Here is a 27,642-nt window from a genome sequence, read left to right on the forward strand (position 1 = left end):
GAACAGAGCTTGTGAGAGCATGTGTTGTAAGTGAGTCAATGTTTTAATGTCCAGAGCAGCGATTAAACAGCTCCATTACCACTATTTCCAACTGGGGGTGGGTTTTTCCAGGTTCTCACATTTCCTATCTTAGGTTCATTACTCCACATTTGTTTGCTTTTTAAAAAAGCCTTCACAAGGATACATCATCATTTTACTGCACATTTCTCCATATACACAGCTTTTTGTGTGCAATTTTGCCTAATGTACAATTTTTGTAAGCCTTATTTTTTAAAGCAACACATTTTCAGATGCTGTTTGTGCCAATATGTGGATTTTTATGCTCACTTTTCCCTAATGTCTGCCTTTTTGTTTCATATAGTTTGCTTGCAGACCTATATAGCCACATTCAAGGAAGTGCAAATTTTGAAGAATATCTGTGGTTGGTTTGCAAATTCTTTCTGGAAGAATGAATTGGGTAGTTTTGCATTAAAATGTGAAGCTGACTTAATTTCTCCCTGATCCCTATTCCCAACTGTCATTATCACCTTGTCCCCTAGAAACTTCCTCTCATTTCCCCATAGTAGCCTCATGTACTTTTGGTTTTCACACCCACTTCATATAGCTTATTAAACTACCCACAAGGCTCCTATCCTGCTTTTGGAAATCTGTAGTGGAGGGATTGCTTTGAGCAGGTTGTGCCCTGATCAATTTGCCCCCCCCCTCCCCTTCCATTCTGCTCAATTCACTACTACATCATAGTTGTGCTGCCCTGCAGTGCCCCCTATACTCACCGCCCAGTGCAGCAGAACCAGTCATGCTGCCTAAATCTGCCTCTGTCTACAGTGTCAAGATGACATTGTATTTATCCTTCTGCACCCTATGCATAATAGGTCCAAAAATCGAAGCCGTTAGTCAGCTCCAAGTGTTGCGCTGCTCTAAAGGGCTAGGTTCTCAAACAGCCAGATTGGAAGTTTAAAGTGCAATAAACAGAGCCATCAAACTATCCAGCAGGCCCAAAAGGTTTCTTGATTCCATAAGATTAACTATCTCCTTCATTAAGGAACTTGGTTGAGTAGTTTCTGAGTGACTTTTACGTTTTCCAGGGACGCCTTGATCGAATGGTGAATCAGAACAGACTGCAGGCCAAAGTAGATCATGTTGCAAATTGTTTTGATGGGGCTGTAGTGTTTAGACAGACACACACACACATCTCCAGTTCTTAGGTAACCCATCATATGCCATTGATAATATATGGACCTCTTTCACAACATCCAATGTATACCTTGCTTCTCCCAAGGTTACGGCATGATGCATTGATTGATAAGAACGAGGTTGCTCAGGTCTGGCTGCAGAAGACTAAGGAAATATCTGAATATATTTTATTGAACACATGGAAAGTCCAAAGGGCAGCACTGAACACGTGCTAAACAGTCACTTGCTTTTGTAAACATGGAAACTGTCACCAGAAGCATGACCACATGTTAACTCCAAAGACTGTGCTTCTGTACAGGACTGGCCACAAGCATTTCACACAATGAAATTGACATAATTCAACATGTTTCTAACGGGAACAAAAGTGCCTTCTACCCCAACACCTTAAAAGCATACATGAGGGAGGCTGGTGCAGGCCAGCATCCATCAGCCACCTACCCCACTGGTCACAACTATGAGAAGGTGCCTATCCTGCACACAACCCTGTAGTCCTCACAGTTGCAGGAGTTCCTGTGTGAACCCCCTTGGTATGAGAGATGGGCCAGTGCACCCCATTCATTCAGGCATGGTTCCATGAGTGGATTCAGCCACTTACTTCAGTCATATCAGCTTCTCTTGAGGAACTTCCACTATCAGTTTCAGGAAGATTGGTGCTTATGTAGTTCGCTGCACTTTTTGGTTTACATGTCACCTTCCTTAACAGGTTACGGGTGAGAGACAGAAGGATTGCCTCAGAATTTCTTTCTGTTGTAAAACATACCTTTTCAGTTTGAGGTAAGAGGTGGTAAGCAACTGATGGACCCTTGAGAAATATCCCTTTTATAACACAAATATACACGGTAAACAAATAAATGATAACTATCAACAGTGCAGAAAATGAACCTATTTACTAGGGTGTAAGACCTTGTGGGTTGTATCCACCTAAGTCATACTCATTGAACACAGACTCACTGACATCATTGATACGCAGACCCATTAAAATCAACGGACTGAAGTTGGACAGACTAACTTCTCCTTTGATTTCGGTGGGTCTACTATGAGGATAAGTCAGATACAACCCACTGAACTTAGTGGGACTTCTGAGAAAAAACACAGAGGATTACTGTGGGGCAAGCCTACCTTCCTGACAGATGTACAACAGAGCCAGCACCGTTGGCTCATGTCAAACAGAACAGAAGATGTGGAGGATGTGCCTTATTTTATTCACTGAACCCAAATTGGAGGGAGTCAAATAGACCAACTCTAGGGAGCATAGGAGCATTCCCTTAGATCTTCTTTTCTGCACTTCTGCACTAATTTATTCTCTTCTTTGTTAGAGTGGTTGGTAGGGAAGGGGTGGTGCTGTGAACATGGTCTCCCAGCAGCACTCTCACTACTACATACTGGGATGGAGTGATGTAGGGTGGCAGCAAAGTCAGGTGGCGCAGATGCACTGGTGGAGCCAATCCAGTGCTCTTTCTGATGCACCTGCCTCAACCTCGCTGGTGCCTTGCCCCAACCCCGCTCCATCCCAATATAGGTCTATGGTGCCACCCCACCCCTTGCCAGCTCCTCCTGCATCTGTCTCTTTCACCATTACAGTCTCCCAGCAATTCTTACTCCCCTCTGACTTTCCCTTCACATTGCATTTCCCTTCCTTCAGTCACTGCACACAGAAGAAAGGCATGATCCCAGGTTATAATGGTTTGTTGCCCGATATCTTCCTTAATGTGCATACATGTTCATTGTGGACTGATGACATGCAAGGGCAAACATAAGAAGGTGAAAACAAGGGGGTGGGGAACCAGCAATTTGTACATGCCCAATAGTCTTTTTAAAAAGGCCAGAAATCAAGACTGGAAGAATCACAAACACATACGCATCACTGCAAGAAGTTTGGAACACCAAAATTTGGTGAGAAATTCAGATGGGGGAAATGTCATGAGCATTCCTACTATAGCCTAGTCTGTATCGCTCCTCTTATTAAAGTAAAAAGATGCTCCCAAGCAAAATGTGGTAGTCTCAGCTAAATAGGCCACTTTACTTTTAGGGGACAAATAATATCTGCAAGTTTAAAAAAATATGAATCTTTCTGAGTTAGATTGAGGCCATTGATTGGACAACCAACACACAACATATTTCTCTGAAGCATCGTCAATTCTAATGACCTCAGGAAAAAGGACCATCTAACCCTGAAATCACTGTGTTGTCTGGTATTTTGATACAAGCAGAAGAGAACATGTTCATTCTCTTGTTCACAACCAATATCATAGAGTAGTTGCATAAGAAGGGCTTTGAGTGATTATTTCCCCCAAATTTAAGACTCTTCTTAAGATGTAAAGAGATCAAAATTTCCATTATGTGCACTAATGTTTGTCACCATATATTTCTGCACATGTCTCCTTATTATACATATCCACGTTTCAGAGGTCAAATGTGTCAGAGGTCAAGCCATTTTCCTCCCAAATGGATGGATGTTCAGACTAGCCTGCTGGTTGCAAGCTAGTTATAAAATGTTGTTTTGTCCCATTTCCTGTTATATAAAGTCTTTCCATGATTTCTCCTGTTTTCTCTGTAACCTTGCAACACTGCCCATTGCTACCCTGCACATCCTCTGTAGGACCATCTGAAACCCAACCCAACGCAGCTGAGCCTGCTGCCAGTGGCACAACCCAAACATGAATCTGAAAACCAGAGGATGGAGGGAGGTCAATCAAGGCGATGTTTATGTGTGGAACTTCCAGTGACTTTTGCAGCAAGCAGTGAAAAGGAGGAAAGTATGAAGGCAGGGCAAAACAAGAGGCCAGATGGATTTTAAATTGCACTCAAGAAGCACTGACCTCAGAATAAGAAAACAAATCAACCTCATTAAATCTGAGTGCCAATTTTCTTTTCCTTGTTCAATGTTCATTACGATCCACATTCCTTCTAAAAAAATAACCAGAATCTATAAATTTCCCACTGTTCTTGTATCATCAGACTCTGACCACCATATTATCATTTATAAACCCATTAAAATAATGAATGAGATCCAGAGGCTGTGCTGTTTTCAGTAGCTGTGCCCTGCTGATTCGTATGTGCCATCTTTCACTTTAATTTCATTGCTCAAAATCCAGTCCTTCCACACAAGTGCCTGGCACTTCCCACTTCAGCTGTGCATTGATTTCTAAGTAATTGCTACTTTATTATGCCTTTCCCTTAAATTTCTCAACATATTCTGATGCACGTGTCGGCCAACACTAAATTGGATCCCAGATGCTTGGTGTGCTGCGAGCTCATCTAACCATCTGGTCACATGCTGAAGTGCCTGCTGCCCAGCTACTCATAAATATTCTCCAGTTTGGCTTTATGACATGCCCATGTCTCTGGGCAAATTCAGTTGTATGGATTCTCCACCTGCTATGTATTTGGCCGCTGGCCCATTGCTATCCATTGTAAAAAGTTTGCAGGTCTTTGAATTCTCGTGAACAGGGGTAGACCTTTTGGAGGACATGGGGGAATTGGTTGGGCTCAGTTGCACGGCCGTGGTGTCTTGAACTGTGTGCTCGCTGGTTTCAATTTCAAAAGCTGTGCTCCCAGGTTTGATGAGCCCGATATTGGCCCCCGGTTTGCATTTCCTTGCACCGTGAGCAGGAGGTCTCCGGCTGCAGATGCAGCATGCCCCAAAGAAAGTGAATGCCACCACCAAAAGGATGGGACCGATGACAATGGGAGGGTTGTTGACAGGCAAGAATGTCCCAAAAGCAAACGCTCCCACCAGGGTGATGTTAATGCCTGCAAGCATGATGCACAGTCCACAGGCGCAGCACAGAGCTGGGGAAGGGAGACCCTGCGGCCTTGTTTTCTTCTTGCTTGGCTTCTGGGACAAAGGAGTGCTGTTCTTGTCGCTGAACATGTTAGTGTCTCAGGTGGGACCTTGGATTTCACTGAACAAACATGGTGCCCACAAGATGGTCAATCGCTGCTCCAAAAGCCTGAAAAACAAGAAAAGGCAGAAAGGAGTGGAATAAACATGTTGATTCATTCAGACTTTCTGTTTGCGTGATGTGCAAAGATTCAAACCCCGGTAACAATGTTTAAACCCCATTTGTTTGCCTCTGCAAGTTGCCATTTGCACCACGGGCAGCTCCAGAGGGTGGCAGGGTTGGCCATTTGGTCACAGAGGGCCCAGGGAAATGATAGCATTTCCATTGTGCACAGTGAAGATCAGATGCGGCATAAGAGAATTCTCAGTATGCATGTCCCACCTCTTCCGGGTTAGCTAATTGGTGCCATGTCTGAGGTACCACAGAAACCTGGACCCATCTCTGGTTTGCACATTGGTTGGAGCCAAGTGTAATTGCCTCAGGGTGAGCAGCCAAGAAAGATCTCCTCCTCTTGCACTGCAGGAGGTTGGACTAGATGACCCTTCCGACCCTGTGATCCTTCGATTCCTGCATGAGTCGACCTGAAACACAACCACACTTGGAATACTGCCGTTCTGGTTGACACACCTCGGGAAGATAGTTACAGAGCTGGAAAAGGTTCGGTAGAAGGCAACAAAACCATCATGAAGCTAAAACAACTCTCCTATGAGGAAACGCTGCAACGTTTGGTGCTTTTTAGTTCAGAAAAAGGTGAGTAATGCATATCAACTTATGCAAGATGTATAGAGAGGAACATAACATTATGCATAGTGTGGAGAAAATGCAGAGAGACGTTGTATTTTATAGACCCTAATTTGGAGTAGGAACACAGCAGGGGGCAAAGGGTTAAAGTCCTCTTAACCTCCTGGCTATTTTTATCAAGATTAGGGCTCCACACTAAGAGCCCCTGCACATAAAGACACAGGTGCATGGCTAATGTAACGTGTACAGTAGCTTGATCCTAGCTTGTGATCTTAGAATCTTGGTTCACAATGCCTGATCTGTTATGTATTGTATATCTGCAGTGCCATCTGCCTTACATCTGCTGGGGAAAGAGGAGGGGGAGCATGCAGCAATTTATTGTTTTATGATATTACATTTTTGTATTTTGATATTGCATTTCATTTTTCCTGTTGCTTTTTCTCTCTCTCTCTTGTGAGCTGCCCAGAAAACTCATGTTTTGGGTGGCCCAGGCAAACACAGAAAATAAAGAAAGGGAAAAAAATACTTACTTTAACTTCCTTTAGCGACAACCCACACACTCTTTATCCTAAGCCTACAGCAGTTTGTTCTTGTGTCCCCAATAACTGTCTCAGCTTTTTAAAGCCAGAAGAGTCAGCCTTGAAGCTTCCTACTCTTTTTCTCATCAGAGAGGCAGTGCAGAATATTATAAGGACTGTGCTTCCTCCCATCCCTTTTCCTGTTCTACAAGGCCATTGATTCTTTAAAGAAAATGCTGCAGCAGTGTGTGTGTGTTGAAAAATCATGAGCAAGGCTAATACTGAAGTCTAAGGGGAGAAGAGATGGGGTGTTAAAAGCATCAAAGCACCACTGATTTCATTTTCCTGTTTTATAAGAAGTTTCCAGCGTATGTAAGTTTTAGATAGTAAATTCTCAAATTAAATTTCTGATAGATTTGTGGATTAAAACAATCTTCGTGTGTTGATTACTGTTGCCAGGCACAGCCCAATTCTCCAAGCAGTGAGAGGGGGTGCAGGCCTTCCCCAGGTTTCATCTCCCTGGAAGGAGGTCACTGGTATTGGCCTTTTAAACAAAATTGTGTTTGCTTACAACCTATGCAGAGGCAGTGCTTAAACCACTCTAACACATAGTCCAAAGCCATGGCTTCCACATAATAGTTTTCCAGGGAGACTGCCAGCCTGCTCCCAGAAATGTTGCTAGCTTTCCAGAGTCCAAAACTCAGCTCTCTGATACGCTCTTACTCAGATCTCCTCCTCCTCCCCCCCCCACCCCAGGCAGCATTGTCCCCAGCCAAGGGAGGAGCAAAGGAAGCCTCCTTCTAAAACAGTTTTTGGTTATAACCTAGTCATTCAGGAAGACAGTCGAAGAGCTAGGGAGCCTCATGTCTGGGGCCAAAATGTAGCCCCCACGCTTGGAATGAAGAAGCTATCATGGGAGAGCCCCAATTTTGTTGTCGCTGCTGAAAATATAGAATCCAGTTGTTACTATGAGCAGTCTTCAGCTCAAAGGGAAACATTCAGGTTCATTGTGAAGCAGAGCACAGAAGTAAAAAAAAAAGAAAGGAATCAGATAGTTTTGGTACATTAGCAAAGCTGGATATTAATCTTAGCACATTAGGTACACAAAAGTCAAAATAGGTAGCACTACCTAGTGTTTGGGTGGTATGTACCACCCCAAAAGTAAAGTCCCATGTTCACATGGAATAAAATAATTTTCCTTCACTTTAAATATACCTCTCCTCAGTGGTCAAATCCAATCAATATCCTTACTCAATTCATTTGTGCCATTACTTCCCATTTCTTGTCACTACCATCCAATAAAGCCACAGTAACTTCATTAAAGAAGCATGATCAATTGATTTGTGTTAGGAAGAACAATGTTATTCTGGAAGACATTATATAGGATACTCAATCAGCAGCATTGATCAGTGATACCTTGAATTATCTTCTCAAGATTCACATTGCTCAAGGTATTTGCATAAAATATAGATACTGGGTCATCTTTTCAACCATATAGAATTATTTGTTTGGTGGGGAGAGAAATTTTCACAGATATCCAAACCATACATAAACCATACATAAAGCTACGTTCATTAGGAACTGGGTCTAACATGTTTGTGAACCTGAGGGCATAGTTCTACAGTTCTATGACTCTATGAAATATGGAGCATGATCTTTCTTGGCTAACATGCCAATCACAGAGACAGAAAAACTGAATCTGCACGATCCGTCGCAACAACCTACCCCTACCTGGAAGCACTCACTGTATTTCAGCCTAATCTGCTTCACAGGGTTGTTGAAAAGAAAGAGTTGAAAGGACCATGCATGCTCAGATCCCTAGGAGAAAGAGCAACATGGAAAAAAAATGGGGTGGGGACCATAACCTGTGCAAGCAGAAGGTCTCACATCCAGTCCTCTCTGGGGTGCCTAGTTTTCAAGGATCCAGTAGCTGATGGTGTGGATGAGCCCAACTAGAACCTTGGAGAGCAGCCCCCTGTGGTTGGATAATAAGATATCTTTCCACACCTCACATACCTGCATCCAGAATGTCACTCCAGACTCTCAGTGCACAATGGAAAAGATGGCCAGTGCCCATTTATTTATGACATCAAATTCAAGTTAGGAGAATTTGCTTGATAACTCCCCCCACGCCAAGTATATGAGATCTAAAGTACTACCTGCCATCAACTCTATGCAAAACAGGATAGAATTTATACTAGCAACTTGACTGGACCCTAAATAGTCTGTGGTTTTACATATAAAGGAGGGGGCCCTAGCCACCCATAAATGTTTATTTGAGTTTAAAATTCCCCAACTGAGAGAATTTAGTAATGCAAAGCTTGGGTGTGAGTAACCGAATTAATAACAAGAAACTGTGGTGAGATGAATAACTGTACTGTTCATCAAGAACATTACCTACCTACACAAACACAAAATGTTGAAGTACTCTGAACTCTTACTAAATGTTTTCTCGTGACGCATGCCAAGTAAAAATTAGCAAAATTAAGAAGTGTGTCTGTCCCGCAGAGCTGTCTCACCTCCCCCTCATACCTTCCTGCATTGGAGAAGCACAAAGCTCTCATCTTCAGAAGAATTACCTGCTTCTGTGATGTTTACCTCAAACTCCCTTTGAGAGATGTGAATGGAGTACGTCATTCCACCTGTCAATCCCTTTCCCCACCTAACCTGGACTCTGGTGAGAGAAAAGGGGGTCATTCCTCCAAGTGGCTTAAGATGGCATAAATACATGAGTCTTCCACAGGCAGATTTGAGAGAGTGTGGGTGGTTTGATTGCACTGGGTGCAGAGCCTCAGGGGCAGTGCAACTGTGATTTACAATGGAGCATAAGAGGCTGAGAGGCACCAAATTTTGGCATCACTGAAATTTGAGTGCCCCAGATCTGTCACTGGACCCCGCCCCCCACTCCCTAGTGCCTGAGCTGGAAAACTGAGGGCCTAAGGCCTTAGTAGCCTCATGGTTAAAACTGTTGTTTATGCTACTTCTAATTTATCCAGCTTCACTGTCTTAAATCAGGCAGAGGGCCTTCTCAGTAGTGGCACCCACTCTATGGAACCCCCTCCCATCAGATGTCAAGGAAATAAACAACTATCTGACTTTTAGAAGACATCTGAAGGCAGCCCTGTTTAGGGAAGTTTTTATGTTTGAAGTTTTATTCTGTTTTTAGTGTTCTGTGGGGAGCTGTCCAGAGTGGCTAAGGAAACCCAGCCAGATGGGTGGTGGGGTATAAATAGTAGTATTATTATTATTATTATTATTATTATTATTATTATTATTATTATTATTATATCAGGGTTGGGCCTGGGGGCTGAATACAGCCTTCTAAGGCCTGTTTACCTGGCCCTCAGAACTCTCCCAAGCCACACCCTGTGTCTGGCTGAAATGTGCTCTCCCCCCTCTTGCCTCTGTTCCCTCCTTCCACTGGCATGTAGCCCTCAGGAAGTTGCGTAGAAGGAAATGTAGCCCTTGGGCTGAAAAAGATTCCCCGTCCCCCAATACATCTTTTGTATTGGATTCTGAAGATGACTGGATATTTTGCATGGCTCAAAGTTTCTGTCATATTGCTCATATGTCCGTACTTGGCTAAAGGAGAGGTAAAGAGAGCCATGATTTGAGTTATGCCTGGCTGCAGTTAGGATAGACAGAGCTTGCTAAAAGTAGGCTAAATAAAATGGAGGTCTTGGGTTTTTCACTCACCAGGAATTAGATTGGATAGAGTGAGTGGTGGTAGCTACTTGTAAGTCATTGGCACAATCCTGCCCGTTTCTGTACCAGCTTCCCTCACAGTGGACTTCTCAGGTGGTCTGGGAATCTCAACATCTTTTTTTTTTCCTATTCTTAATTTTTATTGTGCATCATAGCATAGTACAAAAGAGGAAAAGGAAGGAAGCGACAGGTACATACGGTAATCTGTGCATTGATTCCTTTAACTAACTAACAACAACAAAAAGAATTCAGCCTTCCCTAGATTTGTCATTCCAATTAGAAATAAACATCACTCATTTTCCAATAAATCAATTTTCATATAGAATATTTTTCCCTGCACAATTATCTCCATTGTATTCCAAATCCACAACCAATTCATTAAAAATCAGAAATATAGAGATGGATATCAATGAATTTCATTGCATGTTGCCTTTTCCTGTGACCAGGAGAAGTAAAATAAAAGTTGTCATTAAGCACTAATTTCCATAATATATTCACGCCATAGAATTCAAGGGTGGTTTATTCTACCTCAATGAAGTATTTGGATTTAGTACAGTACGTCGCATATGGTAAGTTCCGAATATATGCACAGCTTAGGAGAGAACTATCTGTCAGCAGCTTGCCAGAGTTCATATCAGGTTTCAGTTAGGTTAGCTTCTCCGGAACACTAATTGCTTTTTCAAGGGCAAACATGACATCATTTCCCAACAATCTTCCCTATTCTATCACACTCAAGCATGACCCAGAGTCGAGGTTAAGAAGATAGCAACAGGCTTGATTCTCACTGTCTGGGATCACTAGAATCAGTTGGCTGGTTTAGCTCCCTCCTCACCCAATTGGTGCCCTGAAATACACACTTCCACCTTCTCCCATGTCAACGAATGGCTGTCATTTATTGGAACAGAGCAGGAGCAAAGTGTTACACTTGGGAACGAATGTTATGGTGTCACTCCAGTTTCAGCGCTGGGTGGCTCAGTCCCCACTGGCAGGTACACCACACAGCTTACAATATGTCTTTGTGTGCACAAAAGATGCTACACCAGAGTGAGGCCCTTGCAAATACAGAACTACACATGCACACACACACACACACAGAGAGAGAGAGAGAGAGAGAGAGAGAGAGAGAGAGAGAGAGAGAGAGACTCTGCATCATAAGTCCTTTACAAACAGTTAACAGGAGACTAAACATGTGAAGGGTGGAATGAGACTGCCCATTCTGGTTCCTCCCCTGATTCCACTGGTAACCTGCATATCTGACACACTGTATGAAAGGAGGAGCACATGAACATACAGCTGTACATACTCAGGACCTCACTTAAAAATTAGCCATGCTGGATCACACCAACGGACCAAAGTCCAGCATCCCATTTACATAGGAACATAGAAAGCTGCTTTCTACTGAGTCCAACAAATGGTTCATCTAGTTCTGTATTGTCTTACACTGACTATAAGAAGCTCTCCAGGGTTTCAGATAAGGGTCTCCCCCTGTGCACCCTGAATATGCCAGGGACTGAACCTAAGACCTGTATCCAAGGCAGATGCCCTACCACTGAGCCATGGCCCTTCACTATTTCCCATAGAGGCAATCAGAAGTTATGTGAAGCCCTCAAGTAGAAAATGAACGCAATGGCATTCTCCTGCTCAAGTTCCTCAGCAGCTGATCAGATGCCCCAATCAAAAAGCCTGGAATGTATGTGGTGTGGGTGTTCAAATGACTTTGATTTCTGCAATGCAGAAATGTCTTCTTGTTGCTAGCAATTCCTGCTTCAAAGCATTTCATGTTTTTTTTCTCATTTTGAATCACACATTGGAATATGTGACTTATTTCAAAAATCATCCCCCTTACCTGAGGGATTGGAAAGGAGCCGCCCGCATTAGCTCAATTTCTGCCCCAGATATTATGAGGTCTAGTACTGACAAACATACCGGAGAACAAATCTTGCTGAAGAATAATTAGCACTGCGTCTTTTCAATCTTACTGTCATGATAGCAAGAAAGTGAAAAATCCATCTTTTTGAGAAAGGAGGGATTTGTGCCTTTAGCATTTTCACACATTTATTTGTATATTAACATAGGCGCCGACTCCATGGGGCTTGAGGGGGCCCGAGCCCCCTCAAAAATTCGTTTGGGGGGGCTCCACCCCCCCAATAATCTCCGGCGCCCCTCCAGCAGAGCGCCATCGCCGCCCCTCCCCCAGCCCAAAATGCACAGGGAGGGGCGGGCTGCATGCCTCCTGCCCTCCCTCCCGAGCAAAAGCTCCACCCAATTTCCTTTGGAGCTGATTAATAGGCGCAGCACGCTCTCCCCTATTCGCTCACGAGGAGGCGACGCCACTTTATTTGCATATTCATGAGCTTATTTATTATTCATGAGCTTTCCCGGGCCCCCCCAATATTTTTTATAAGTCCGCGTCCCTGTATATTAAAAGAGTCACAATGCAATCGTAGACATGTCTACTCAGAGGTAATTCCCACTGCGTTCAGTAGGATTTTGCCACATAGTTGAGTAAAGGATTCCAGCCTCTGGTTATAGAACCAGTAAGGTATTTGGACATAGAAGTATCTCCTGAAGAGTAACCACATGCAACCTGAAGCAAATGTGGGTGTGGTGGGGGCGGGAATGATCCCTGCATAGGACATCTCTATGTTCAGAAGCTGAATAACAGCCATTATGGACAAGCATCAGAGTAAGGCTATTGCTTTGCTTGTAAGCCCTCAATGGAATCTGACTGGCTACTGTTGCTAGAATAGAGATACTTTTGGACTGATCGAGCAAGACAAGTCTGAAGTTCTTAAAATGGTATCATCCAATATATGTTATCCCATCAACTCCACATGGGCTTGAGGCAGCTTACATTAAAGGGTACAATCTTCACCTTCTGCCACATCAACCTGCCCATATGTTAAGACAGGGGTGGTCAACTTGTGGTCTTCTAGGTGTGACCATCAGCCCTAGTCAACATTGCCAGTGGGCAGGGATGATGGGAATGGTAGGTTAGCTACCTCTGCATTTATATCTGGTTCAGAGGCCCTTCTCTGGAGGCTCCTGCTCTATGAGGTGATGTGCATGGTGATTGGAGGCAGGGCCTTCACAGTGGTAGCACCCTGCTTGTGCAGTTTGTTCCCATGGGAGGCTGACCTGATGCCTGTGCTGTTATACAATCCAAAGAGAAACCAGAGTAACATAACCTGTGCTGTTTTGTTTTATGTGCATTTTCATTTCCCCCAGCTTTTTAATGGATAGCATTGCTGTTTCTTTTTCCATGCACAATGTTTCAGTTGTTATTTCATTCTGTTGTTGTAAACTGGACTGAGAAATTCTATTAATTGAGAGGTGGTATGGAAATCTTTGGAATTAAAATAAATTAAAATAATAATAACTGCCATAAAGATTTATCATTCCATTTTCCTTCCCAGGGAGATACTTTGCACCTGTACTTCAGCTGTAACCGCCTAGAAATAAAACTGATAGCTGCCTTCAATATCTTTTTCACTTAATCTTATTCCATGTCACAAAGTTTAAGGGTGCAACCAGAAAATCAACTTCATTTAAATCAGAGAGACCAGATATACTTTCATTGAGGTCCATGAATCTTACTTCTGACGACATACATGGGATCACACTGCTACTTCTCCAGATTCGTTGTCAATCAGTGTTTCTAGAATCTAATGGCTTCTGATATGCTACAGACTGACATTTGGGGAATCTTGTGTGAAATCAGAAAGGCTTAATCTGTATCTGTGTCACAGATAAATTGACCTAGCCCCTGAGCTGATGATATAGAACTCTTGACATATACCATCAGAAGAGCAATTGGCACAAGCTCCATATGGTGAGCAGAAGGGTTGGAGTCTCGATCTTGAATCAGTTTAGGAGATGTAGCATGTGTGATGTGGCCTGAAAGCATGGCCCCGATAATGAGTTGCAACATGTGTACTTCAGCGTACATTTCAATTTTCTGTGTGGAACTGTCCTGCATCAGTTCATAGAGGGGAACTATTTATGCAGGGAGAGTGAAAAATTTAAATAGTTCACAGAATACCACAGAGCGTTCACGGTTTTGGCTGCTGTTGACTTTAACTAGCAATCTTTAGAGTCAGATAAAGCACTGGAATGGCATATTTTATTTATTTTATAAAATTTTATATACTGCTTGATTGTAAAAAAAAACCCCAAAAACCCTCAAAGTGGTTTACGAAAAGATAAAAAAAGAAAATCAAGAAAAAGTACAATATTTTAAAACAGACAAAAAGGTTAAATACAAAAAAGATTAAAATTCACATCTAATTTCTGAGCACCTGGGGAGTCTTGTCTAGACAAGAATGTTTTTAGCAGGTGCCGAGTAGAATACCGCGAAGGCACCTGCCTGATCTCAATAGCCAGGGAGTTCCAAAGTGTAGGGGCTACCACACTGAAATATCAGGTACTTACAATTGCAGAACAAGTATTATGTGGCACCTGTAGTAGTGCCACTTCTGCCAATAAAAGCGGTCAAATTGTCATATATGGGGTAAGGCCTACTTGGGTAGGTAAAGTGGTCCCAAGTTGTTAAGGGCTTTATATACTAATAATGACACCGTGAACCTGGCCTGGTAGCAAATTGGCAACCAATGCAGATCTCTGAGCACAGGTATTCTATGTTGACAGTATGCTATGAGAGTACTTTAAACTTGTGCAGCACTCTATCAAACTTGGAAGACCAGCCAACTCAGTGAATGCCGAAAGAACTTCGCCTGAAATAAGGAATCCCTTCACGCCTTATCTGGACTTATGAATAACAGTCCAAACATCTACGTATTGGACATTTTGAACATATACTGCACCAACACTTACTGGCCCCTGGAAGTGAGCTCTGACCTAAGGGTGGGAGATCTAATGTTAGATGTCTTCTAATCCCTGCTGCAGAACTGTGCACAGCTTCTGTCCTACCAAAACTGGAAATCTGACTTTGGTAGAGCCAAGAACAGAACATGCTAGTGATGCAGCAGAAGGATTTCCAGTCCACCCCCCCCCCAGCATGTCCCCAAACCAGAGTGAAAATTACACCAGCCCCAGAAGTTGGCAAGGATGCCATCCCAATTTTGGCTCTCCCTTTGTGAACAATGGGAAGATATATATATATATAAAGGTTGGAGGAGACCAACCTTAGAATGGCAACCTTAAAGGGTTTAAATTAAACAACTTAAAACTGCTCGATTAAAGAAACTTTGAATGGCCACATCCAGTACATTGATTCTATCCTCCAATTTTCATTCACTTGACTGAGGTTTAGAGCAGGACCTGGGGTACATATTGATTTGTCAGTTTATAGAATCCTGTGCATGGTTAGAGTGATTCCATCCCGTAACCAAAATCTCATATAATAACTTCTAAGCATAGGATGGTCCACTATAAGTGGGTTCTGTTACTGGTAAATCAATTAGCTGGAAATCTCCAGTTTAATGAATTACAAGTTTACCTTCAAGGTGAAGAGGGGGGTGGCAGTCCTTAGATCAATAGAAAACTGAAGTACACGTTTTATAGAGAGACATTGCGGAAGTGTTTTAGGCGTGAGAGGTGTCTACTTTCTTTCTGAGTGTATTTCTCAGACATATATTTTAAGAAAACCTGCCAATTGAATAAGTGTGGTATTTTGTAATGGAAATGTAATAGAAAAATAGAGGCTCACCCAAGAACTGAAAAATATTACCGGTACATTGATATTCAAAAGAAAAGCTCAAGCAGCAAGCAATCATTCCCTGTTATAACTCCACAAAAGGAGGCTCAAATTATGGAATTTTTCAAATGCTCTCCAGCTTGCAAGAAATGGGTTGAATTAATAGACCGCAACAAGCAGCTAGGAAGTTGCGTATCTAAGGGACACCTCTTCCATTTTAGTCTAAATGGGAAGAATATCAACTGGTTTTCAGCGACCTTTCAACCTGTGGATTGGGACTGCTGGTGCTGAGACATCAGATGTAAAGCAAACACATTGTATTTTCAGATAATTGGCTGATTAGTTGTCCCTTTCCCCCTCCCCTTCTTTATTATGATCAGCACTGTCTATATATAAAGGTTACCAAGCACTCGGCAGAGAACTGAATGGAAGCCTCTCTCCTCAAACACCATTTCAAAACTCTTGCATGGTAGATGTGAATCAAGCTAGTTTTTCTCCCAAATAAGTGGTATTTGGGACTGACAATTTCTTAAGTAATATGAATTTCATTATTTAGAGTATGAAAATACCATTAAAAAAAATTAAAATAGGTTTATTATAATGGGGAAAAAATTACCTGGACTTGAATCGCACTATGAAGAGCGCAAGAGAAGCTCTGCGTCCTCTGACAGTTTTCTTTTTCCATTTAATCTTTAGGAAAAGCTTAGAGGGAGGGGGGAACGGGTTCAGGGAAGCTTAGACGAAAGGCGATTCACAAGACCCAGAAACATGGAAGGTCCTCCGTGAACTCCACCGGGACATCACAACCGTGAGAAACTTAGACGGAGCTGAGGCATCCTTGAGGTCTTAGGCTCCCTAGGAGGAGGGTATTCTTGGAGCCGGCTGCACGGATCTTCTGGAGCCTCAAGTGGTTTTGATCGGAGCTTGCGTAGAAAGCCTTGCTTTGGGGAGCCGCCTCCCGGGAGGATGTTATGCTTTCTCCTATGGAGAGAAAGATTCACGTGCCGCATGTTTGCCCTCTTCCCCCGACCGCTGCATCCACGCACACAGCAGGGAGATCGGCTGGTCGCCAAGTCCAGCGATGCAGGAAGCCGGGTCTCGATGGCTTCGCTGCCAGGAGGATGTCACAGCCACTACATCTCTCCGCTCTTATTTCGAGCTGGTCGACAGCCTCTTGCAACAACCCAGCCTCGGCTAGGACTCCCTTCCATGCTCTCCCTGACGCTGTTCACAGCTTTGGTGCTGAAAATAGCAACTGCTCCCAATTTAGCTGCCTTCTGGACTATCAACGCCAGGGGCAGTGTGGCTCTGATTCTTCTTTTTTTTCCCTAACCCCCCACCCCCACCCCAATCAGCCTAACTTCTCTCCCCGCCGCTCCTTTTCTGCCTAGTGAAATTTTCTAATAAGGCAGCAACTACCGGGAGACCCACGATCCTTCAAACAGCAGGAGATAAGTTTGAAAAATGCAGCTGCACAAACTTGCATCTCTAACGAAGGGAAATGAGGTTTATTGCTTGTCATCTGCCCCTTCCTCGTGCCTTTGTTCCTTGACTTTTTTTATAAAAAGTATATTCGCAGACCATTAAATCCCACCTACACCCAAAACAACATCGCACTGTGGCTCCCTTCATTCAGCATTCAAGCAACAGAAGCGAGAATGGAAACAAGAAGGCGTTCATTGAAGACATCCCCCCTCCTTCCCTTCCCTTTCAAAGGCTTCGGGGATCCTTCTAAAGCTGGAGACATCAAAGTGGAAGGACAACAATGAGATATCAGCAGAAGGCACGTGTAGACATTCAGACAAACCCTTGCATTGTCTAGGAAAAACTGCGTAAAAGGCGTAAAAGAGGATGGCATCGGCAAGGTTATCAGCTGCAATGCCCCTCCTTCTCTTTAAGATGCTTATGGGATCTGCTTAGGTCTGATTGGTGGTGCAAATTGGTCAGGCCTGGACCTATAAGCAGAATGAGGGGGTGGAATTCGGAACTCATAGGGTGGAGTAGGGACCACTTCAGAGGGTAAGAGAGGGCTACCATTTTTAAATGACCCCCCTCCAATTAAAAGCTCCATAGTGTTGTTGTTGTTGTTGTTGTTGTTGTTGTTTTGTTGTTGTTGTTGTATTTATACCCAATCCATCTGGCTGGATTTCCCCAGCCACTCTGGGCTGCTTACAATACATATAAAAACATAATAAAACCCTCAAACATTAAAAACCTCCCAATACAAACTCAAAAAAGTTAAAAATAAACTCCAGAAATCTAGCACCTCGGGGACAAAGGTTTTAGCCGAGTCTACACCCCCGTGTGCTGTTTTCTATTTGCAGTCTGAGAGAACTGTTGTGTGGGGTTTTTTTTTTAAAAAAAAAAAAATGTATGATAGCATTCAGCCTAGAATTGAATTCCATCCACTCTACAACCTCAGAGTTCTCACTTTACCACATTGTTTTGCTGCATGTGAGTAGAATCAGAGGACCAGAGGACTGAAGCAGATCTTAGAGATCTTTTAGTCCTACTGCACCCTCCCCACCTTTCACACAGCATGTCTGAGATGCTACAAGAGGCAAATGGATGTTTAGCCCCCAACCAACAACCATAGTGTTTAACCCTTGTAGCAAGCTGAGAAATCCAATGATGCTTTGTCCCTTTTCATACGTACAGAAAGGATTTTGGAAGGAACTCTCTTTTATAGTGATATAAGCAATAATGTGAGCAGCAGGGCTGTCATTATCTGGTTGACAAAGGTGAGTGACAGCAGAGTCTACGTCAAGCTCTGAATTTACGGCAAGATCTGTGGGTGACTGAAGACTGTGAATTAGGAGATGTGCCTAAAACATCCTGGGATTCATTCGCCCTGCAGAGTAACATTGCTGATTAATTCACGCTAACTGAATATATTTAGATTACTGTAGAGGAAGCAATAGATAATTTGGAATAAAAAACAGAAAACTATAAACATGAAGTAAAGGTGCATGCGTTTAATCTATTAATTTTATGGATCTGCATGAAGCAAATCCATGTTTGACAAAGGAATTAAATAAACAGCAAGCTTCTGACGAAGGAAATTAGCACTCAAAATGGATTTGCAACTGACAGGGAACCAATATGGAGTGCAGTAAAAGATTGCAAGCTTCAAATTAACTTATCTGAAGTTGATGACTTGGTTTAAGGCAACTATATTGAGGTATATACTTTCCAGATAATAAAACAAAGCCAAATAAAAGACACAGTTGTTCCACAGGATCCAGATATGATCCTTGAAGGGGGGGGGGAAGCACTCAGGACCCAATTGCATCTAATGTGCATCATCTTGGGAGGGGGTGATAACTATAGCAGGCATGGAAAGGGAATATAATCCTAATGCAATCCTCCCCTTATTTACATAAGGGCAAATCTTCATTGATCCTGTTAATAATCAGCACTCCCTTCACTGCTGATGTACCGTATTTTTTGCTCTATAAGACTCACTTTTTCCCTCCTAAAAAGTAAGGGGAAATGTGTGTGTGTGTTATGGAGCGAATGCAGGCTGCACAGCTATCCCAGAAGCCAGAACAGCAAGAGGAATCACTGCTTTCACTGCGCAGCAATCCCTCTTGCTGTTCTGGCTTCTGAGATTCAGAATTTTTTTTTTCTTGTTTTCCTCTGCCAAAAACTAGGTGCGTCTTGTGGTCTGGTGCGTCTTATAGAGCGAAAAATACGGTAATTTGCATTTTATAAACCCTACACCTTAAACGCAAGGACACATTTAATGTCGCATCAGGTTTTCCTCTCTGTTTCACAACCATCACTTTTTCAAAGCACTAACACTGCAATATATTGTTGTTTGGGAAATGTGGCACTTTCACTAGCTAGTCCACTTTCACTGCTGCTGTTGCTGCCAATCCTACCAATGGTGGTTCATGGCAGGTGATGGCTGTGGAAATTCAGGCTCAGTGACCTGGGTCTGCAGCCAAGAGCCAGTCAAGGTGGTCTCTGGCCTCTTCAGCAGCCTCAGCTTTTGCAACTGGGCCCTTCCAGGCCAGGTGGGGGATAGTCTTCAAGGCAGGGAGCGGGTCTTCCAGAACTCACAGCCAAGATGTGAGTTACGTAACAATAAATGCCGAATTGTATAATCTATCATCAATTAAACTCGCAACACAATCCTATGCATGTCTACTTAGTAATATTTCCCCTTGGTTTCAATTAGACTTAACCCCCCCCCCCAGGTAGGTGCAGAATTAAAGAACAGACTCCTTATACAACATCATTTTCACCTGAAAGTCCGAATTATTCAATTGTGGCTATGAAGTGTGTGCCAATGCAACTATAGCTCTATGGGATTCTCATGTATTTGAAAATCCAGTTATTTGGGACATTGTCCAAATCCTTTTGTTATTCAAATAACTGTGGTTCGGCTGCACACACTGACAAAATGGAATCTATTTTCTTGGTTTTCTTTCCTGCTTTTTAAATGCAAGAAAGCTACAGCTAATCAAGTTATATTCCTAAGGAAATGTACTGAATGAGGCTGAAGTCCTAAACCCACCAGCCTGGGAGTAATACTCAGGGAATTCACTAGGACTTACTTCTGAGTAGACATGCTTAGGATTGCACTGTATGTTTCACAAGTCAATACTGAATAAGATAAGACCAAAAAATCGGAAACGTGGTTCAGATTTTGTGAGCCTTTACATATACATATAACATTTGTTAATGTTATACCATCGATCATTTTCTGCAGTCTCAATAGCCAACCATTTGCTGCTGGCAATTTGGAATTTCCCCAACATACCATATACCACTTCCATCCTTACCATGTCTAATATTTTCACACCAATTTCATATTTACTTTCTTTATGCACCTAAGTCTCAGTGAATTCAAAAGGGCTTACTTCTGAGTAGACACATACATAATTGTAGTGTAAGCAGCTGAATAGCCGGATTCCCATGGGATTGTAGAGTAAAGCGTATCCTGTCATATTTTGAAATATTTTAAAAATTTAGACACAACCCCTACAGTTCCACAGACATTAAATAAAATTGGAAAGAGAAAGGTATAACAAAATTGCATCTCTAGTATTTATTTAAATGGAACTCGAATGCCATTGAAACATTATTTTGCAATAACTTCCTTTCAGGTTCTTGGTATCTTGAGGAAATAAGTAACATAATGGTCCCTTTTCTAAAGCATTTGCCTTCGCTTTCATTTCAGGGCAAATAGTAATAGGATTATAAATTTGATTTTTGCATCTAGATGTGGATCATTGACCCCACCCCTTTTCAGGTAAATTACTTACTTTTCAGGTAAATTACTTATCAACTATCTTGGCTCTGTTTAATCTATATTGATTATACAATAACGTTTCATAGCCACCATAAATTTATCTTCATTAACCATTCCTGTGGAGATGCAGCAGTATAAAGCTGATTCGGTATTGCAGCAGAATCAGACTCTGACTCAACAGAAGCTTCTGTCTTTAAAACGCAGGATTTATATTCAACGGAAGTAAATATCACTCGCACTCTGAAAGTGTGAAATGTTTTACATTGCCACCAGATCTGTTCGTACTGCAACAATGATTTTATTATCAGTGTTTTGCATTCCTCTGGAGGAATTCACTCATTTATAGGTAAAGCATATGAGATGCAGTTTCTCAGAAGACTGTTCACTTTTCACCTTAGGAAAGGTTTTTTTTCCAGCGTCAGTGATATCAATAATCTAAAAATATTTAGTAAGTGGGGAATTTTGTATTTCCTTCTCCAAAGTCCAGGAGACATGGAACTTAAAACCTTGCTAAACATCCTTAGAACCCAAGGGGATAGATTAGTGGGACTATTTTACTGAGAAATGCCTCTCAAACCAATTAAGCTTAATGTACATGACAGTTTATTGAGGGGGGGGGAGATGTTGGACAAAAAGAAGATAATAATCACACAGAGATACTTACATACAATCAAATCAACAGGAGGAGAGGAAAAGTAAAGACACCAACCTGTCTTGCAGCTACCTTTGGTCTTATATCAGCAAGAGGCAAATATATTTTAATTAACTTCTGGGAGTTCTTGCACCAACAGTGTTTAACTCTCAGACATTTCCATTTGCAAACCAATTAGCAAAGCTGTTAAATTTGAAGCCCTGCTTTTCAGTTATTTTACCATTCCCTGGAGATATATGTTCCCTGAACTGTTTGGATTGGTTAGCTAATGACTGTCACTATTTTATTTGAGCACTGACCGATGTCCACAAGAGAAAAACAAACCACTGCAGGAAACTGTCAAGCAGATGGTACTGCAATGGGTCCATTTTTGCACAGTCTTTCATCACAGCATACGCCATGGCTGGAAACAGACAATGGCAATCCACTGGAATTTACTCATGTTTGTTGAAGAGCCAAAGCTTCATTACGGACATTGTTTTCCCTCTTCCTATGCGTTAGGTAAATTCTGTGTAGCAGAATCTTTATGTAACAAAAAGACCGAGTCATGAGAACCCATTATTATATTTTGTGAACAAGTAAATAGAAACAAAACGTATGAAGGGTACTATATAATAGCAAACATGTTTCCCCATGTGCAAGATGCTGGAATGATCCAAACAGTACACTGTGAAGCAATTATCCAGTAAACGTGGAATGAGATTTTGAGGATTAAAATTTGCCTCATGCTTTTCAACCCAAAGAGAGTACGTATGAATGCCTCAATTCCCTGGTAGGTTAAAGGGAAGTTTTCCTTCTGCACATAACTGTGGCCTTATGGGAAGTCTTGCTATGGGAAGTCTTGCTTCTTTCCTCTTGCATTCTGGGAAGTCTCGCTTATAATCTTCTCTCTGTTTCTGCACACACTGTACGAACCTGCTCCAAACACCAAGACATTCCCTCATCGCTCAGTTCACCTCAAGTTCATGGTGACTTGTACTCCATGCATAGCTGACCACATCTATAGAACTTGATTATTATATTCTTTCATGTTATGATCAATCATTAGTAATCGTCTGTGTTATATTAATCTTTAGTTATAATTAATTAGGAGGTTTCATGCTTGTCTAGTCCCAACCTCGTTTCCCAGCCTTTAATCTACCAGTGATAAATGTTCACATGTAATTCCCACCCCTCACATGTAATTCCCGCCTTGCATTTGCATTAACCAATAGGCAATGAGTTTCTTTGTGTTTGTAACAACCAATCAGCCACAAGGACACCTGTGGCAATGCTTTGTGATATTCAATAAAAGAGAGTTCCCGGGACTTCCCGGCAGACGCCTCTCACATGACACCTACTACTCGTCTCCCGTGCTTTTCATTCCTACATCTGGTGACCCCCGACGTGCCAGATCCCTTACGCAGCCTAGCACCTGTACTTCACTCGACTGGAAAAGTCTCAGCGCGCTACTTCGTGAGTATGGGGGGCGATTTGACAAAATTGCAGAAAGAACATGCCAGGGAATTGTTTTCTCTAGTTAGACAGCGAGTTGTGGGTGTTAATGTTTCCTTAAAAGAAATTGAACAGCTTCTCGGCGAGATCAATTGCCAATTTCCCTCCTACCCCGAAAGGGGGTCCCTTGAGGTGGGGACTTGGCAAAAGATCGGGAAGACCCTTTTTGCTGAACCGCGGGCTTCAATTCATTGTCTGCTCACCTGGCAGAAATGTGCAGCTGCCGTTGCTAAATTAGGACCCCAGGCGTCTCCTTCGGCTCCTGCCCTTCTGGCTGTTGCAGACAATCCCTCCCCTCCTTATCCTAAGCTTTTGCCTCCATTGCAGCCTTGCCAACCCCTCCCTACACCTCAGCCCACAAACCCATCCACCCCTCCCCTTCCTCCTTTGCCTGCTTTGTCTGCCACAACCCCTGCGTGCTCTCCTACAGGAGCTGTGCGCACCTCACTTTCCCTGGCTAGGCAGAAAGGAATTCTGTTCTTAGAGGAGGAATCTGTGTGGGCTGGGGAATTGCCTTCTGCTTTCCCTATTAGCTCTTTTGTTAATATTAAACAACAACATTCAGAGCCCTACCATCAATTTATAGATAGATTGAAAGAAGCAGTCACCAGGCAGGTTGATAATACTACAGCCCAGAATGAACTGATGGAAAAATTGCCTTTTGAAAATGCAAACACCTACTGTAAGAAGGCTTTGCAGTCAATCATTAACCGTCCTAAATACGATCCGGCTCAGAGGATTCAATCCTGTGCGGAATTTGGCAGCCAGAGCCATGCCATGTCCTTGCTTGCCAGAGCCAATCCAAATTTGGCAGCCAACCAAATGCTTTTAAATGCTGCTCAATATGTAGTTTTTGAAAGTGAATTTAAGCATAGCGCAGTAGCCCTGTCCTGTTGGATGCCCTTACTGTGTTTACTAATGGAGCCCCCTCCAGGGGGGTCGTTGCATGGCTACAAAATGATAAATGGCACAGCCTCTACATTCTTCCACAGAAGTTTGCCCAGCATTCTGAGCTGGCAGCTGCTGTTAAAGTTTTGCATCATTTCTCCACGCAGCCAATTCCATGACCCCATACGTGGCTTCCTTTAATGTTACTTGTGCCCGTATGGTGAACTGCACAAAAACCAACAGTGTAAAAATGGGCAAGGATAACTTCAATTGTTCTGATTATGTAAATATTTCATATATATATGCCTGAAGGCTGGTTTTGGTCGTGTCCAGGCTTCACGTTTAATTACATTCCTGCAAACATCAGCCATGGCACGCCCTGCTGCTTAAGCCGTATGTCTATTATTTTACCCAAGAAGCATCATTTATCCCGCTCTCGATATCGACGTGCTGTAGAATTAAATAATGATTGTGATGATGCTGTCTCTCTCCCTAGCAGATCTGAATATATTTCTCTAGCTGTCTCTCTTTTAGGAGTTCCTGGATTGGCTGTCCGGAATAGCAGGAACATTAACTCTTTAGCTTGCTCCGCAGCAAAGGCTCTGAACTTTACATCACAAGCCCTTCATCTCTTGAATAAAGAGCAGAGTGAACTCCAGCATGGCGTCCTGCAGAACCGCGCTGCTATCGATTATCTATTGATGCTCCATCACTACGGATGCGAACAAGTGGAAAACATGTGCTGCTTTAACATCACTGACAACTCTAAGGCTATTCAAAAACAAATCTCTCATTTGCAAAATCTCACACATCACATCAAACAGGATGTTGGTTTTCCTGCTTTCTGGGATTCTTTCACCCAGTGGCTTACCGCTTGGCTGCCGAACCTTACTTGGCTTCGTAATCTCTTTCAATATGCTATTGTCATAATTTGCATGTTGATCTTACTATGCTGCTTCCTCCAATGCATTCCTGGCCTCATAAGTCTTTTCTCTCGGCTTCTCTCTCCCCCTCAGCCACCCAATAAAATCTTTGCTGCTTATTTTGCGAAATGGCAACACCAACAGTAAACCAAAGGGGAGATATGGGCAGATTTATTTCGAGCATGCGTTGGCAAACCACGTATCTCGTAGTATTTTTTGTCCCATCCTCCCTGGCGAATTTATTTTGGGCATTCGCTGGCACACCACTAATCCCGAAATATTTTTGCCTTATTTACCCAGAACGCCTCGCAAAAAAAGAAAAGAAAGGGGGAGATAAAGGGAAGTTTTCCTTCTGCACATAACTGTGGCCTTATGGGAAGTCTTGCTATGGGAAGTCTTGCTTCTTTCCTCTTGCATTCTGGGAAGTCTCGCTTATAATCTTCTCTCTGTTTCTGCACACACTGTACGAACCTGCTCCAAACACCAAGACATTCCCTCATCGCTCAGTTCACCTCAAGTTCATGGTGACTTGTACTCCATGCATAGCTGACCACATCTATAGAACTTGATTATTATATTCTTTCATGTTATGATCAATCATTAGTAATCGTCTGTGTTATATTAATCTTTAGTTATAATTAATTAGGAGGTTTCATGCTTGTCTAGTCCCAACCTCGTTTCCCAGCCTTTAATCTACCAGTGATAAATGTTCACATGTAATTCCCACCCCTCACATGTAATTCCCGCCTTGCATTTGCATTAACCAATAGGCAATGAGTTTCTTTGTGTTTGTAACAACCAATCAGCCACAAGGACACCTGTGGCAATGCTTTGTGATATTCAATAAAAGAGAGTTCCCGGGACTTCCCGGCAGACGCCTCTCACATGACACCTACTACTCGTCTCCCGTGATTTTCATTCCTACAGTAGGTTTTTTCTGCCTTTTAGGGTACAGTGGTACCTCGGGTTACATACGCTTCAGGTTACAGACTCCGCTAACCCAGAAATAGTGCTTCAAATAACAGAGGTGTTCTTGGGACTTGTATGCTGCTGGAGTTACGAATGTCACACCCAGTCTCGGGGTCAGTGGATCTTGGGTTTGGATTGCACTGTAAACCATACTCCCACTGAAATCAATATACTTGCTTATCTTATGTCCACGGATTTTCAGAGATCTACTCTGGGTGTGCCTTAGCTCAAAACAACTGCATATGGATTACTAAATATATAAAGAGTTAAAGGTAGTTGGACACATTTAACAGCAGGGCAATTAAATACAGTGCAATAATATTCCTATTTACTCCAAGTGCCACTGTATTTAATGTGGTTTACCAATTAATAACAATGTTTAGGATTGCAGCCTTAAAAGGAGTAAAGGTTAAAAGGGAAATGAAATATGCTGCTGAAGGATGAAAAGCCAAAAAAAGAGCACAGAGCAGGTCTATGAAATGTTATATTTTAAATTATAGCAGTTGAATGCTGCTAAGAGATAAGGAATGCTAAGTGAAAATCAAAAGGAAAAAAATGAATATTATTTCACAGAAAAAGCAACTTTCTAAAGAAACCTGTTGCATTATAATGAACATTCTGTCCAATCCCACACCAGGTGTCAGATGATGCTAGAAAAGCAGACTTTATGTGGCTGGAAATCATTCATTCATTCAATGATTATTTATGTTTATATTTCAGGTATTTGTACACACCAATCAGAGTATACAGTCTGCTTCATACAGTCCCACTTGAAGGCAGCTAGGGTTACTTCCAAGAAAATGTGTTTAAATTAGACTAGTCACAGGCAATAGGACTTACACTATTATGCTTTTGGAAACCCCAAAATCTTTTTTAAAGCAGTTGATCCAGTGGGAGAAGAGATAGATGGAAAATTGGCTCAGGCGAAGCAGTGGGGTTCTTAACCTTTTCCCCTCATACAATTTCCCCAATGAAATCACCCCATGAGGTGGCTGATAGCCTCACTAAAGAAAAATGCAGGCATCAATTTTGAACTTGACTTCCCTTTCTAGCAGGCCTAATCACAGCAGCTTTGAGATGGGATAGCGAAAAAGAATAGAAGGAAAGAAGAATAGAAGAAAAGTTGTTTCCTTTTCCACATCGGTTTTTAAGGGTGGGATATCCAGTCACAATCTCCCATCCTTTGTAGGAAGGCCTAAAGATGTTGTTTGTTTGTTTGTTTGTTTGTTTGTTTGTTTGTTTGTTAATATATTTCCAAAGCCCCCTGCAGCAGATAATTCTGTTTACAGGATTAAAACAGATAGGAATGAAGAAAAATGCAGTCATAATAAGACAACATTCAAACAGCCACTAAAAGCAGCAGCAGAATAAAACCAACCATTCAAAATGTTTGTTTAAAAGCACTGGAGGATTTTTAAAAAAGCAATGTGGATAGCAAAAGATGAACTTCACCAGGGGGAGAGTTCCACATACCCATAAGGATCCCTATTTTCCCAGCACATTCATGGAATTGCAGAAGCCATCCCACCTTCTGATTTCTTCTGGGAATGTCCTGTTTTTCCCTCCAGCGCCACTGCTAAACAAGGGAGGAGGATCAGCTGGCACTTGCAGGTAGCACTTGCAGCCCACAATTGTGCTTGGCTCTGGAATCTTTGTGAAATGAGACCTTTATGTGCAGAGGAGGCATTTCCCTGCTGGAGTGCAGGTGGCAGATGTGTGCAATGCTCTTGCCGGTCCCTCTCTGCTGCCGCCATGGTGGCGTGAAGTGCAGCATGGGTGGAGGAAGGAAGCGAGGAG

At 42.5% G+C, this 27,642-nt stretch overlaps 1 protein-coding gene across 2 annotated transcripts; it reads right to left on the bottom strand.

Moving 5' to 3' along the window:
* Positions 1-1,574: 1,574 nt before the first annotated feature.
* TMEM275 (transmembrane protein 275) lies at positions 1,575-16,948 on the bottom strand. Of its 2 annotated transcripts, none has more exons than XM_081916127.1 (2): positions 16,276-16,948; positions 1,575-5,147 (listed from the first exon to the last, which is right to left on the bottom strand). In XM_081916127.1, exon 2 carries the CDS (start codon positions 5,066-5,068, stop codon positions 4,520-4,522), a length of 549 nt encoding a protein of 182 aa, XP_081772253.1. In that variant the 5' UTR covers positions 5,069-5,147; positions 16,276-16,948; the 3' UTR covers positions 1,575-4,519. The 2 variants fall into 2 exon arrangements, with proteins under 2 accessions (XP_081772253.1, XP_081772254.1); XM_081916128.1 differs by lacking the exon at positions 16,276-16,948 and adding an exon at positions 6,311-6,365.
* Between the last annotated feature and the right edge of the window lie 10,694 nt (positions 16,949-27,642).

The sequence above is a fragment of the Podarcis melisellensis genome (assembly GCF_964234715.1).
Source record: "Podarcis melisellensis genome assembly, chromosome: 6".
In the NCBI taxonomy this organism is placed as follows: Eukaryota; Metazoa; Chordata; class Lepidosauria; order Squamata; family Lacertidae; genus Podarcis; species Podarcis melisellensis.